Source organism: Panulirus ornatus, chromosome 1 (assembly GCF_036320965.1).
Source record: "Panulirus ornatus isolate Po-2019 chromosome 1, ASM3632096v1, whole genome shotgun sequence".
Taxonomy (NCBI): domain Eukaryota; kingdom Metazoa; phylum Arthropoda; class Malacostraca; order Decapoda; family Palinuridae; genus Panulirus; species Panulirus ornatus.
The window spans coordinates 78,388,019-78,404,437 of record NC_092224.1 but is presented as its reverse complement, the minus strand read 5'-3'; the positions used below and the strand labels follow the sequence as shown (position 1 = coordinate 78,404,437).

The 16,419-nt window shown below is 40.7% G+C and overlaps 1 protein-coding gene across 2 annotated transcripts in view; it reads left to right on the top strand.

Annotated features, from left to right (window-relative positions):
* LOC139749927 (dymeclin) overlaps positions 1 to 16,419 on the top strand; it is a 120,881-nt gene that overhangs the window by 62,714 nt on the left and 41,748 nt on the right. For both annotated transcript variants that reach the window (XM_071664347.1, XM_071664357.1), the window contains exons 8-10: positions 1,479 to 1,786; positions 8,352 to 8,465; positions 14,759 to 14,953. In XM_071664347.1, coding sequence (XP_071520448.1) covers positions 1,479 to 1,786; positions 8,352 to 8,465; positions 14,759 to 14,953 — 617 coding nt within the window. The remainder of the gene's footprint in view (positions 1 to 1,478; positions 1,787 to 8,351; positions 8,466 to 14,758; positions 14,954 to 16,419) is intronic.

The window sequence follows — 16,419 nt, the reverse complement described above, 5'->3', positions numbered from 1 at the left end:
ATGCTTTCTGGAGATCCATAAATTCTTTCTTTTGTTTATATCATAAGTTTACCATTTCTTGCTTGAACAATGTTGCATTTAGAACAGAAAACTAAACCTTTCAGGAAAAACTCCTTATTTGGCCTCTTCCTCTGTTCTTTCTTTTGGAAAGTAATACATAGGGGAGAGGATTTCCAACTCTTCACTCCTACCTCTCATAGTTGCCATCTGTGACATGAAGGGGATATGTAGGCAGTATTCTTTTAACCCCATCCCTTGGGACAAGGTTCATAATTGCCTTACAAAGATCCTTCTGTTTCTGTTAAGTATTTCTCACAGAGTGTTCAAAATAAAACACCTGATCCACACATCCTTTACCAATGCTGAAGCCATATTGTCCCTTCCTAATTTGATGCTCTGTACGTGCCACCACCCTCACAATTTCCACTCTCTTCAGTGTAACAAGTATGCTCAACAAACTTAAACCCTTGTGATTTGAGCATTCACATTTGTTCAACTTATCTTCATACATTAGCACTGTACAGCAAGCATTTTGCCAATCAATCCTCAGGGACCTCAATTTGCAGGTTTCTCAGACTGTCCAAAAAACTAAGACCTCAGCATACCTCAAGTGTTTATCTGTTTTTAAAAAACTACTACTGCACTGATGGAGTTGGAATGCCTCTCCTATCTGTTCCATCCCTAAGGGTGTGATAGTGAGGTCACCATGAGAAGGCTGAATGATTCTTGGATACTCCAGAAAAATAGAGTATTACCCTTCAGGCACTGAAATTCAAAAATTTCCTAATCTTTGAGCCAATACAGCAGTAGCAGCACGTCCTAACCTCATTGGGAATGATACTGCCACTAAGTCCTCTCCAAAATAAATGAAGTTCTCCAGGTCTTCCCCTTTCACACTCTCCCAGACCATCCTTTTTCTTTTCTCTCCTCTGAAGATCATCACTTTTTATTCAGTCTTTTTCTGCTTTCTTTTCTCACACTCTCCTAAACTATCACCAGCATTCAGAGTTTCTCTCTTGATCCTGCTGTAGCTCCTTAAGGCAGGAGAGGTAATAAGGTGTAATTAGATGTATATAGGCAATGAATAGATGAATATGAAAAAGTTCTCGGGACTACTACTATTCCACCTTCCCTTTTGTTAGTTTTCCTGTGGTCATTTGGAATAGGAATTGTGTGGCAGAAAGATCTGAAGCAATGAGAAATCCATCACTGCAGCAGTTTCCTGCAAATCACCACTTGCCAACAACTGGTAGCTAATTTGAGGGGGCCCACGGTCACTGTATTGTATTTTAGACTTTAGTGTGACAGTTGTCCGAGTGAATGACTGTGATTTTATGGCAATTGGTCCCACAGTTCACCCCTATGTTTTGAAAGAAGTCTTTATTGTAGAGAGAGGCATTTTTATGTACTCTTTATTTAATGTGCTTCATGACATCACAGCTTATATGTACCCTCACCCTTTTTTTTATCTCTTACAGATCCTGCAGAAAGCACACCAACTCAGGCAGTGGCAACATTTAAATTAGAGTTTGCAACATTATACAAGACTTTATATACTCACCTTCATGATGACCAGACAACGCTGCTCCTCTACCTCCTCCTCCACAAAAATGAGGATTTTCGCACTTATGTTTTGGCACGAACAGACATGGAGAGTTTGGTTCTTCCAATCCTCCACACACTGTACAATGCACCAGACAGCACATCCCATCACATCTATATGTCACTTATCATCTTGCTCATTCTGTCAGAAGATGATTCATTCAACAAAACAATTCATGATATTGTGAGTAATTATTTTTATTAGCATTGCATTAGATATTAGTTTTTGTATACGTATTGATATGTAAATTATGTCCGTATTTGTTGATTTTCAGGTAAAATGTTATCATCACAGCGACAAAGTATAAAAAAAAAAAAAAAAAAAATATTTTTAATGTTTTTTTTTTTTTTCTCGCTGTCTCCCGCATTTGCGAGGTAGCGCAAGGAAACAGACAAAAGAAATGGCCCAACCCACCCCCCATACACATGTATATACATACATCCACACACACAAATATACATACCTACACAGCTTTCCATGGCTTACCCCAGACGCTTCACATGCCCTGATTCAATCCACTGACAGCACGTCAACCCCGGTATACCACATCGATCCAATTCACTCTATTCCTTGCCCTCCTTTCACCCTCCTGCATGTTCAGGCCCCAATCACACAAAATCTTTTTCACTCCATCTTTCCACCTCCAATTTGGTCTCCCACTTCTCCTCGTTCCCTCCACCTCCGACACATATATCCTCTTGGTCAATCTTTCCTCACTCGTTCTCTCCATGTGCCCAAACCATTTCAAAACACCCTCTTCTGCTCTCTCAACCACGCTCTTTTTATTTCCACACATCTCTCTTACCCTTACGTTACTTACTCGATCAAACCACCTCACACCACACATTGTCCTCAAACATCTCATTTTCAGCACATCCATCCTCCTGCGCACAACTTTATCCATAGCCCACGCCTCGCAACCATACAACATTGTTGGAACCACTATTCCTTCAAACATACCCATTTTTGCTTTCGGAGATAATGTTCTCGACTTCCACACATTCTTCAAGGCTCCCAGGATTTTTGCCCCCTCCCCCACCCTATGATCCACTTCCGCTTCCATGGTTCCATCCGCTGCCAGATCCACTCCCAGATATCTAAAACACTTTACTTCCTCCAGTTTTTCTCCATTCAAACTTACCTCCCAATTGACTTGACCCTCAACCCTACTGTACCTAATAACCTTGCTCTTATTCACATTTACTCTTAACTTTCTTCTTAACTTTCTTTATTTGCGTGTGTGGACGTATGTATGTGCATGTGTATGGGGGGGGGTTGGGCCATTTCTTTCGTCTGTTTCCTTGCGCTACCTCGCAAACGTGGGAGACAGCGACAAAGTATAATAAAAAAAAAATATAAAAATATTTCTTCTTTCACACACTTTACCAAACTCAGTCACCAGCTTCTGCAGTTTCTCACATGAATCAGCCACCAGTGCTGTATCATCAGCGAACAACAACTGACTCACTTCCCAAGCTCTCTCATCCCCAACAGACTTCATACTTGCCCCTCTTTCCAAAACTCTTGCATTCACCTCCCTAACAACCCCATCCATAAACAAATTAAACAACCAGGGAGACATCACACACCCCTGCCGCAAACCTACATTCACTGAGAACCAATCACTTTCCTCTCTTCCTACACGTACACATGCCTTACATCCTCGATAAAAACTTTTCACTGCTTCTAACAACTTGCCTCCCACACCATATAGTCTTAATACCTTCCACAGAGCATCTCTATCAACTCTATCATATACCTTCTCCAGATCCATAAATGCTACATACAAATCCATTTGCTTTTTTAAGTATTTCTCACATACATTCTTCAAAGCAAACACCTGATCCACACATCCTCTACCACTTCTGAAACCACACTGCTCTTCCCCAGTCTGATGCTCTGTACATGCCTTCACCCTCTCAATCAATACCCTCCCATATAATTTCCCAGGAATACTCAACAAACTTATACCTCTGTAATTTGAGCACTCACTCTTATCCCCTTTGCCTTTGTACAATGGCACTATGCACGCATTCCACCAATCCTCAGGCACCTCACCATGAGTCATACATACATTAAATAACCTTACCAACCAGTCAATAATACAGTCAATATACTCACATAACCTTCAGATTTTTAGACCATCTTTTTAGGCTAAAAGGAAGGGGGGGGGGGTCAACTGTTTTACAAATAGTATATCCTACAGGTTGAAATGCATAACTAATAAGATTCCGCATGAAAATTAGACAGGCTTTCAGTTGATAAGAAGAATTGTTAAAGAACAGAAGAACAAAGAATTTCAATCAGCAAACTTTATTCACAAAACAACCACTGCTTTTGATATATGATAAAGATTTTTGTTAATATTCTATACAGCAGTACATAAACGGAGTAGGAGAAAAGAATTCTTTCTCTGTATTCGTTGAATGTCACAGAAGGTGAATGAAGGGGGTGAGAGCAGGGTACTAGAAAGCTCCCCTTCTTGTGTTTCAATTTCTAGTAGGTGGACCAGATGGAGCCAGGTTGGGAGTGCCCATCCTCCTTGAAGTTCCAGGCTAGGGTGCTTAAATGTGTGTGGGTGAAACCAAGACAAGAAGAAAGGAAAGATAGGTAGCATGTTTGAGGAAAGAAACCTGGATATTCTGGCTCTGAGTGAAACAAAGTTCAAGGGTAAAAGAGAAGAATGATTTGGAAATGTCTTTGGAGTAAAGTCAGGGTTTGGTGATAGGGCTCTAGCTAAGGAAGGAGCAACACTGCTGCTGTAGCAAGAGTTTTGGGAGTGTGTGACAGAGCATAAAGAAAGAACCCTAGACTTGTATGGGCAAACATGAAAATGGTTTGCAAGAGGTAAGTGACTGTTAATGCTTATGTACCTAGCCATGAGAAGAAAGATTATGAGAGGCAAGTGTTTTGAATAGCTGTGTGTGTGTCAGCAGTTTTGATGTAAGAGACTGGGTGTTAGTGATGGCTGATTTAAATTGAAAGTGACTAACGTGGCATTTGAGGGTGAATCGTGAACTGATTATCAAGTTATGTGCAGAAAAAGGAATGGTGGTCAGGAATACCTGGTTTAAAAGGAGGGACATATACAAGTATACGTAGATAATTGGGAAAGATGGTCACTGGGCATTATTGGATTACATACCAGTTGAAAGGCATGCAAAAGAGAGACCTTTGGATATGAATATGCTGAGAATGGCAGCTGGTGGGAAATTAGAGTGAAGATTTGTAGAGGTTTTCAGAAAAGCAGAAACATTAAGGGTGAGAAGAGAGTGGTGAGAGTAAGTGAGCATGGAAAAAAGACTTGTGATTCTGAAAGCTACAGGAGTGGGTGAAGAATGGGAGGTATTTAAGGAAGCAGTGCTAGCATGTACAAGAGATGTGTGAGGCATGTATAAGGTGGGAGGTGGGCAAATTAGAAAGGGTAGTGAGTGATAGAATAATGAATTGAAGTTGCTAATGATAGAGAAAAGAGAGGTATATGGACAATATTTACATGGAAGAATTGAAAATTATTAGGAAATTTATAAGAGTAAGCAGTTGGAGGTAAAGAGGAAAGTGCAGGGGTTGAAAAAGAGGGCAAAAGAGATATGGAGTGAGCAAGTATCAATAAATTTTATGGGATGTTTTGGAAGTAAGTTAATAGTGTGCATAAGACAAAAGAGCAAATGGGAACATCATTGAAGGGGCAAATGGGGAAGTGGTAACAGGTAATGATGAAGTGAGGAGGAGATGCAGTTGGAATTTTGAAGGACTGTTGAATGTGATGGTAGGATGGCAGACATAGAGGGTTTGGATGGGATGGTTTGTTAAGTGAGAGAGTCAAGAAGAGTGGTTTGGTAAAGAGAGATGTGGTGAAGGCCTTAACTATCTGTCTGTATCTCTGATGCCTGTTCCATTGTGGAACTCCCTCAAGAGGGGTGGCCATGGCAATAGAGTCTCCATGAATAGTGAACGCCTTTAGTACCTCACCCTTAACAGGTCACTGGCAGAGGGCAAGTCTAGTGCAGTGTTTGAGGAGGCTACTACCTCATGTTGCTACTGACTATTTCTACCCAATGCTCCTTCCTAATGTTTCTACCTACCACATCTACATAATTTTTATACCTAATGCTCCTTCCTACTAATTCTATCTATTGCTTCTACCATTTTAACAAAAGGCAGGGCTAGTCTTACATGAAATATAATGTGGCAAGGTGTCTGAAGTGGATGATATTGCAGTTGCATTCTTATGAAAGTGGGGTGACTGTATTGTTGACTGATGAGTTAGGATTTTCATTGTATGTATGGATCATGGTGAGGTGTCTGAGATTGGTGGAAAGTTTGTATAGTACTTCTGTTGCATAAAGGCAAATGGGATAGAATGAGTGTTCCATATGTATAAGTTTGTTGAATGTACCTGGTAAGTTGTATGAAAGTGTAGTGATTGAGAGGATGAAGGCTTGTGTAGAGCATCAAACTGGGGTGGCATAGTGTGGTTTCAGGAGTGGTAGAGGATATGGGGATCAGATGTTTGCTTTACAGAATATGTGTGAAAAATGCTAAGAGAAACATTATGATTTGTATGTGGCATTTATGGATCTGGAGAAAGCATATGGTAGGGTTGATAGAGATGTCTTGCAGAAGATTTTAGAATATATGGTGTGGGAGGGAAGTTTTTAGAAGCAGTGAGAAGGTTGTAAGGCTTATGTACAAGTAGGAAGACAGGAGAGTGAATTGTTCTGCATGAAGGCTGGTCTACAGCTGGGATGTGTGATGTCACAAAGACTGTTTAATTTGCTTGTGATTGGGGTGGTAAGGGAGTTAAATGCTTGACTTGGAGAGGGGGGCAGGTATGCAGTCTGTAGGTGATGAGGGGGGCCTGGGAAGTGAGTCAGTTGATTGCTGATGATACAACACCGGTGGCAGATTTATGTGAGAAATGCAAGAGCTGGTGACTGAGTTTGGAAGAGTATGTGAAAGGAAGAAATTGAGAGTAAATGTAAGTGAAAGTAAGATTATTTGGTTTAGCAAGGTAGAGGGACAGGTTAGTTGGGGTGTGAGATTGAATTGAGAAAAAATGGAGGAAGTGAAGTGTTTTAGCTATCTGGGAGTGGACATGGCAACAAATGTAACCATGGAAGCAGAAGTGAGTCATAGGGTGAGGTAGGGGGGCAAAGGTTTTAGGAGCACGGAAGAATGTGTGTAATGAGAGGTTGTTATTTGAGGGTGATCATGGGCATGTTTGAAGGTACAATAGTTCCAGCTATGTTATGTGTGTGAAGCATGGGCTATAGATGAGGATGTGTTGAGGAGGGTGGATATGTGGGAAATGAAATGTTTAAGGATACTATGGTATGTGAGGTAGCTTGATTAAGTAAGTACTAAAAGGATAAGAAAGAGGTGTGGTAATAAGAAAGTGTCATTGAGAGAGTGCAAGAGGTTGTGCCAAAATGGTTTGGACATTTAGGGAGAATGAGTGAGGACAAGTTGACAAAGCAGATATATATGTCAGAAGTGGAAGGAGCAAGGGGAGGGTTGAGGGATGTTTGACCAAATTGAAGATAGAAGTATACATAGTGGAAAAAATTTTGAGTTATGTGATTTGGAGAAAAGCATGCACAGGATAGAGTGAACTGAAACATTGTGGTGTGCAGGGGTTGATGTGCTGTCAGTGGACTGAACCAGGGCATGTGTAGCAGCTGAGGGAAGACATTGAAAGGTCTGTGATGCTTGGTTGTGGAGAGGAAGATGTGGTTTCGGTGCATTACACATGACAGCTAGAGAATGGATGCAGGTGAATTCAGCCTTTCTTAGGATGTTCTTGGTGCTACCTCTCACACATGGGAAACAGCAGTCAATTATGAAAAACAAAATGAGAAAAGTAAACATGTTGCAGATTAGGTAGTAGTTGATAGGCAGCCTACGACCAGGGAGATATATTACCAGTACTACCCATCTGGGTATCAGGAGGGTTAGTGACATCTACTTAGTCAGTCAGCACTTTATTGGTTGTCAAGTTGCACTTCTCTGACCCAGTTAACTGTGTTTTCTTTCTACCTCATTAACATGTAGGCTACTGGCATTCTGTTCACAAACATACAATCTCTCCTTGTCATATGTAACACTTAGCAACACTTAATTCACGCAGCTCATTCTTCATAACTGTAGACTTTCCTGCAGGTATGTATATGTGTATGTGTGGACGTGTATGTGTGTGTATACATGTGTATGTGGGTGGGTTGGGCCATTCTTTTTGGTTGTTTCCTTGCACTACCTTGCTAACGCGGGAGACAGCGACAAAGTATAGTAAATAAATGTGTGTGTTTCCGGGTGCTACCTTGCTGATGTGGGAAACAGCAATTAAGTATAATAATGAATAGTTTCATCTGGTATAGCTTGCTTGCAATTATAAGTGATTTATTCTCATTAAGTCAAATTTTTTTCAATATATTAGTAATCATCTCTCTCTCAGTCACTTTAGGGTTGTTGGGTCTCAAAAAAACTGAGATTGACTGCTGTATGAAATATATGATAAATGAAGGATTTTTCAGCCATATATCTTGGGTTAATTGTCTCTTGAGATCACTGGTTACAAGAGTATATACAGTAGGTCATACATCATTACTTCCTTGTATTACAAAAAAAACTGTGTTCTGGAACTATGAGATGGTGCTTCCATATGAGATATTTGTTTATAAGGTACTTGATGTCAAGAAATGGTTTGTGTCTTTTATTATTGCTTATCATTGTATTCTCCCTTTTTCAGCCATTAAAGAACATCACATGGTATACCGAACGCCTTATTAGTGACATCTCTCTTGGAGGCCTTCTCATCTTGGTCGTTATTAGAACCATCACCTATAATATGACCAAAATGAGGGTGAGTTGAAGATTCTTGGTGGTAGAATTGGTGCACTGTGACTACCGTATACTGTTATTTTTATCTTTGTATATTTGATATGTTGATATGCAGCAGGATGGTCCATGCAAATCCATCTGTTTTTCTATGTATTTTTCACATGTCTTCTGAACATACAGGAGGGTGAAAGGCATGCAAGGAATAGAGTTAATTGGAATGATGTGGTGTACTGGGGTCGACATGCTGTCAGTTGTTTGAACCAGGGCATATGAAGCATCTGGGGTAAACTATGGAAATTTTTGTGGGGCCTAGATGTGAAAAGGGAGCTGTGGTTTCGGTGCATTAGACATGACAGCTAGAGACTTGAGTGTGAACGAATGTGGCCTTTGTTGTCTTTTTCTAGCGCTACTTCGCGCGTGTGCGCTTGTTTGTGTGTGTGTGTGTGTGTGTGTGTGTGTGTGTGTGTGTGTGTGTGTGTGTGTGTGGGGGGGGGGGGGGGGATGTCATTTCATGAGTGGCATGATGGCGACGGGAATGGATGAAGGCAGCAAGTATGAATATGTACTTGTGTATATATGTATATGTCTGTGTATGTGCTTAAGACAAGGGAACAAATGGGTACATCAGTGAAGGGGGCTAATGGGGAGGTGATAACAAGTAATGGTGATGTGAGAAGGAGATGGAGTGAGTATTTTGACGGTTTGTTGAATGTGTTTGATAATAGAGTGGCAGACATAGGGTGTTTTGGTTGAGGTGGTGTGCAAAGTGAGAGGGTTAGGAAGAATGATTTGGTAAACAGAGAAGAGGTAGTAAAAGCTTTGCGGGAGATGAAAGCTGGTTAGGCAGCGTGTTTGGATGGTATTGCAGTGGAATTTATTAAAAAAGAGGGTGACTGTATTGTTAACTGGTTGGTAAGGATATTTAATGTATGTATGACTCATGGTGAGGTACCTGAGGACTGGTGGAATGCTTGCATAGTGCCATTGTACAAAGGCAAAGGGGATAAGAGTGAGTGCTCAAATTACAGTGGTATAAGTTTGTTGAGTATTCCTGGGAAATTATATGGGAGGGTATTGATTGAGAGGGTGAAGGCATGTACAGAGCATCAGATTGGGGAAGAGCAGTGTGGTTTCAGAAGTGGAAGAGGATGTGTGGATCAGGTGTTTGCTTTGAAGAATGTATGTGAGAAATACTTAGAAAAGCAAATGGATTTGTATGTAGCATTTATGGATCTGGAGAAGGCATATGATAGAGTTGATAGAGATGCTCTGTGGAAGGTATTAAGAATATATTGTGTGGGAGGTAAGTTGTTAGAAGCAGTGAAAAGCTTTTATCAAGGATGTAAGGCGTGTGTATGAGTAGGAAGAGAGGAAAGTGGCTGGTTCTCAGTGAATGTTGGTTTGCAGCAGGGGTGCATGATGTCTCCATGTTTGTTTAATTTGTTTATGGATGGGGTTGTCAGGAAGGTGAATGCAAGAGTTTTGGATAGAGGGGCAAGTATGCAGTCTGTTGTGGATGAGAGAGCTTGGGAAGTGAGTCAGTTGTTGTTCGCTGATGATACAGCGCTGGTGGCTGATTCGTGTGAGAAACTGCAGAAGCTGGTGACTGAGTTTGGTAAAGTGTATGAAAGAAGAAAGCTGAGAGTAAATGTGAATAAGAACAAGATTATTAGGTACATTAGGATTGAGGGACAAGTCAATGGGAGGTAAGTTTGAATGGAGAAAAACTGGAGAAAGTGAAGTGTTTTAGATATCTGGGAGTGGATTTGGCAGCGATGGAACCATGGAAGGGGAAGTGAATCATATGGTGGGGGAGGGGCCGAAAGTTCTGGGAGCGTTGAAAAATGTATGGAAGTCGAGAACGTTATCTTGGAAAGCAAAAATGGGTATGTTTGAAGGAATAGTGGTTCCAACAATGTTATATGGTTGCGAGGCGTGGGCTGTAGATAGAGTTGTGCGGAGGAGGGTGGATCTGCTGGAAATGAGATGTTTGAGGACAATATGTGGTGTGAGGTGGTTTGATCGCGTAAGTAATGAAAGGGTAAGAGAGATGTTTGGTAATAAAAAGAGTGTGGTTTAGAGAGCAGAGGAGGGCGTTTTGAAATGGTGTTTTAAAATGGTTTGGTCACATGGAGAGAATGAGTGAGGAAAGATTGACAAAGAGGATATATATGTTATAGGAGGAGGGACCAAGGAGAAGTGGGAGACCAAATTGGAGGTGGAAAGATGGAGTGAAAAAGATTTTGAATGATCAGGGCCTGAACATGCAGGAGGGTGAAAGGCATGCAAGGAATAGAGTGAACTGGAACAGTGTGGTTTACCGTGGTTGAAATGCTGTCAGTGGATTGAACGAGGGCATGTGAAGCGTCTGGGGTAAACCATGGGGCCTGGATGTAGAAAGGGAGCTGTGGTTTTGATGCATTATACATGATAGCTAGAGACTGAGTGTGAACAAATGTGGCCTTTGTTGTCTTTCCTAGTCCTACCTCACACACATGCGGGGGGAGGGGGCTTTCATTTCATGTGTGGCAGGGTGGTGACAGGAATGAATAGGGGCAGACAGTATGAATTATGTACATGTGTATATATGTATATGTCTGTGTGTGTGTATATATATATATATATATGTTGAGATGTATAGGTATGTATATGTGCATGTGTGGACATGTATGTATATACATGTGTGTGTGGGTGAGTTGGGCCATTCTTTCATCTGTTTCCTTGCGCTACCTCGCGAACGCGGGAGACAGTGACAAGGTATAATAAATATATGATAAATAATAATGTATATGTATGTATACGTTGAAGTGTATAGGTATGTATATGTGCGTGTGTGAGTGTGTATGTATATACATTTGTATGTGGGTGGGTTGGGCCATTCTTTCATCTGTTTTCTTGCGCTATCTCACTAATGCGGGAGACTGATAAAATATAATGATTTATTATGTTATTATACTCTGTCGCTGTCTCCTGCATTAGCATGGTAGCGCAAGGAAACAGACGAAAAGAATGGCCCATCTCTCCCATATACACATGTATATACATACACATCCACACACGCACATATACATACCTATACATTTCAATGTATACATACATATACATTATTATTTATTATATTTTTTATCATACTTTGTCGCTGTCTCCCGCTCTATCCCATACTCCCACAACTCCTGTTTTAGGAGTAGTGCTACTCCCTCCTTTGCTCTTGTTCTCTCACCAAACCCTGACTTTACTCCCAAAACATTCCCAAACCACTCCTCCCCTCTACCCTTGAGCTTTGTTTCACTCAGAGCCAAAACATCCAGGTTCCCTTCCTCAAACATATTACCTATCTCTCCTTTTTTCTCATCTAGGTTAAATCCACACACATTTAGACACCCCAATCTGAGCCTTCAAGGAGGATGAGCACTCCCTGTGTGACTCTTTCTTCTGTTTCCCCTTTTAGAAAGTCAAAATACAAGGAGAGGAGGGTTTCTAGGCTCCCGCTCCCATCCCCTTTAGTCGCCTTGTACGACATGCGGGGAATGCGTGGGAAGTATTCTTTCTCCTTCATCTCCAGGGATAGAATAAGATAGATAAATATATAATTTTTCTAAGTAAATACCTGAACCACCATTTCTAAAACCACACTGCTCCTCCCCAATCTGATGTTTTGTACATAATTTCACCCTCTCACTCAGTACCCTCCCATACAGTTTTCCAGGAATACTTAACACGTTTAATAAAGTAAATCACAAACATCTTTTCGAAATACATGAAAATACAGTTATCAGGACAAATGGAATAAAACTCAAAGCTAAAAGATGTACTACAGATGTGGGAAAAAGCTTCTTTTCCTTTAGGTGTGTTGAGCAGCAGAATAAGTTGCCATCAAACCTAGTATATGCTAAAACTATAAATACCTTCAAAAGTCATTTAGCCAAATAATTTGTAAATTCAGGTATACTCTGAGCAAAATGCAGAAATATACTGTATAAATAACAGTGATAACAGGTACAGTAGAAGGCTAATGTGCAGCAGTGGGGAGTCGTAGATAGCTTAAAAAACTGCTGAGTGGAATTGCATTTTCTTGTCATCTGCCATTCTATCATCAGACATGTTCAACAAACCTTCAATATAGTCACTCCATATCCTCCTCACTTCATCACTACCTGTTATCACTTCCCCCCTTGCCTCCTTCACCAATGTTTCCATTTGTTCTCTTGTCTCATGCATGTTATTTACCTCCTTCCAAAACATCTTTTTATTTTCCCTAAAATTTAATAATACTCTTACCCCAACTCTCATTTGCCCTCTTTTCACCCCTTGCACCTTCCTCTTGACTTCCTTCCACTTTCTTTTATACATATACTCAATCATTTGCACCTCTTCCTTGCAAGTATCATCCAAACAACTCTCTTTTCTCTTTCACTAACAACTTTACTTCTTCATCCCACCACTCACTACCCTTTCTGATCTGCCTATCCTCCACTTTTATCATGCCACATGCATCTCTTGCACATGAGATCACTGCTTCCTTAAATACATGCCATTCCTCATCCACTCCCCTCACATCATTAGCTCTCACCTTTTACCATTCTACACTCAATCTCTCCTGGTACTTCCTTACAAGTGTCCTTTCCAAGCTCACTTACTGTCACCACTCCCTTCTTTCCGATATTCTCTCTTCTTTTTTGAAAACCTCCATAAATCTTCACCTTTTGATGAGACCTCCCACAAGCTGCCCCTCTCAGCACATCTTTTATATGCCTATCAGTTAACACCTAATCTAATAATGCCCTTTGACCATCTCTCCTACTCCTATATGTATACTTGAGTATATCTCTCTTTTTAAACCAGATATTCCCAATCAAAAACACTGAGTACCCCATGCACAACAGTTATACCATCAACTGCCAGTTTACTCTTTTCCACATTTGAATTAACCATCACTAATACCCAGTCTCATGCACCAAAACTGCTGACACACTCATACTTGATTGCTGATTCCTGTGTTAGTAAGGTAGTGCCATGTACAGACAAAGAAAGGCAGCATCTGTTCACATCCATTTTCTGTGTAATGCATTGAAATCACAGCTCTCTGTCCACATCCAGGCCCCATAGACCTTTCCATGGTTTACCTCAGATGCTTCATATGCCTTGGTTCAGTCCATTGATAGTATGTCAAATTGTTACATTTCACTCTATCCAGTGCTCGCCTTTCACCCTCCTGCATGTTCAGTCCCAGATTACTCAAAATTTTTCTCACTCCATCATTTCCTCCACTTCTGACACATATATTCCCTTTGTCAACCTTTCTTCACTCATTCTTTCCATATTTCCAAACCATTTCAGCACACCCTTTTCTGCTCTCTCAACCTCACTCTTTGCATTACCTCACAGCTCGCTTACCCTTACATTACTTACTCAATTAAACCACGTCACACCCCTCAATGTCCTTAGATATTTCATTTCCAACATATCCACCCTCCTCCACACAACCTTATCTATAGCCCATGCCTCACATCCATAAAATATCGTTGGGACTAGTACTCCTTCAAACATACCCATTTTTGCCCTCCAAGATAATGTTTTCTCTTTCCACGCATTCTTCATCACTCCCTGAAACTTAGCCTCCTCCTCCACCATGTGACTCACTTTTGCTTCCATGGTTTCTTTTGCTGCTATGTCCACTCCCAGATATCTAAAATGCTTCACTTCCTCCAATATTTCTCCATTCAAGTTCACACCCCATCTTACGTGTCCTTCAACCCCGCTGAACCTAATTATTAACTTTGCTTTTCTTCACATTCACTCTCAACTGTCTCCTTTTACACACTTCGAAACTCAGTCATCAACTTCTACAGTTTCTCACTTGAATATCCCACCAGAGCTGTATCATCAACAAACAACAACTGACTCATTTCTCAGGCCCTGTCATTCCCTACAGACTCCATACTCACCCCTCTTTTAAAGTCCCTCATTTAGCTCCTCACCACCCCAACAGTTTTGGTCTTTTGTATATGATCCATAAGTAATTATTGTGTACGGAGCTGCTTTCCTTCATTTAGGTATCATTATATACCTAAATGAAGGAAATGAAGGCTTTTCATTGTTTATATATTATCATGCAGTCATAGAAATTTTAGTGGTAACAGTACTGATATTTTGTATGGCAGAATTTAACATAAATTTGATTTATGCCATGTCTTTTATCATTGTGGATGTTGTTGTCAGCATTAATGCAGTTTAAAGGAGCAACTAACTACCCAGTATATTGAGAAGTACAGCTTTTTTTCTACATATTTATATTACTCTGTTCTTTACCAACAGGACAAATATCTGCATACGAACTGCTTAGCTGCTTTAGCGAACATGTCAAGTCAGTTCCGGTCCCTCCACCCATATGTGTGTCAGCGCCTTGTTAGCTTATTTGAAACTCTTAGCAAGAGACATGCCCGTCTCTGCGAGTCACTTAAGATGGCTGAGGATCTTCTAGATGAGTCTGAAAATGATATGCCAGATGCTGTAAGTTTTTTGCATGAGTGTATCATGCATTAGATCTTTGTATGTTTCATTTTATTTTATTGCAAGTAGAATGTTTTATTGAAAATTGTCTTCAGAATATTCTGTTGCAGCAGATTTCCTAGTTATGCTGTTATAAAACCACTGAACACCAAACATTTTTTGGAATTTTTCTCTTTGGTTTAAGATATTGCTGAGGATGGACTTGCTTTCTGCTTTCATTTTGAGGCACTGTTCAGACAATGCACAGAACATTGACAGCTTCAGTAGTTGTCAACAGTGGTGTCCCTCAAGGTTTTGTATTTTTGAGTACATGCTTTCTTCTCTTCATGAGTGGTTATCTTTCCTCAACCCCTAACCCTCTTCAAGCTTATGTAAGTGATTCCACACTAGATACATGAACACACTTTCTCTCCCCAACTGATTTCAGTACTTGTTCTTTTTCTCACTCTGATTAACCCCCTTTTAGTCGCCTTTTAAGACATGCAGGGAATACATGGGGAGCATTCTTTCTCCCCTATCTCCAGGGATACAAACACTGAAATGCTGGCTCTCGACACAGCCGTCATTTTCCCTTTCTGTACACATGCAGGTAATACTGGTAATATATCTCCCTGGTAAGATGATCCCTACCAACAGCTACCAATTTATATATGTACATGTATATTTAACATTCTCCGATATCCCTGGGGATAGGGTAGAAAGCATACTTCCCACGCATTCCTTACGTGTTGTAGAAGGCGACTAAAGAGGACGGGAGCGGGGGCTAGAAACCCTCCCCTCCTTGTACTTTAACTTTCTAAAAGGGGAAACAGAAGAAGGAATCACGCGGGGAGTGCTCATCCTCCTCGAAGGCTCAGATTGGGGTGTCTAAATGTGTGTGGATGTAACCAAGATGAGAAAAAAGGAGAGATAGGTAGTATGTTTGAGGAAAGGAACCTGGATGTTCTGGCTCTGAGTGAAATGAAGCTCAAGGGTAAAGGGGAAGAGTGGTTTGTGAATGTCTTGGGAGTAAAGTCAGGGGTTAGTGAGAGGACAAGAGCAAGGGAAGGAGTAGCACTACTCCTGAAACAGAAGTGGTGGGAGTATGTGATGGAGTATAAGAAGGTAAACTCTAGATTGATATGGGTAAAACTGAAAGTTGATGGAGAGAGATGGGTGATTATTGGTGCATATGCACCTGGGCATGAGAAGAAAGATCATGAGAGGCAAGTGTTTTGGGAGCAGGTGAGTGAGTGTGTTAGTAGTTTTGATGTATGAGACCGAGTTATAGTGATGGGTGATTTGAATGCAAAGGTGAGTAATATGGTAGTTGAGGGAATAATTGGTGTGCATGGGGTGTTCAGTGTTGAAAATGGAAATAGTTAAGAGTTTGTAGATTTTAAGTGCTGAAAAAGGACTGTTGATTGGGAATACCTGGTTTAAAAAGAGAGATATACATAAGTATACATATGTAAGTAGGAGAGATG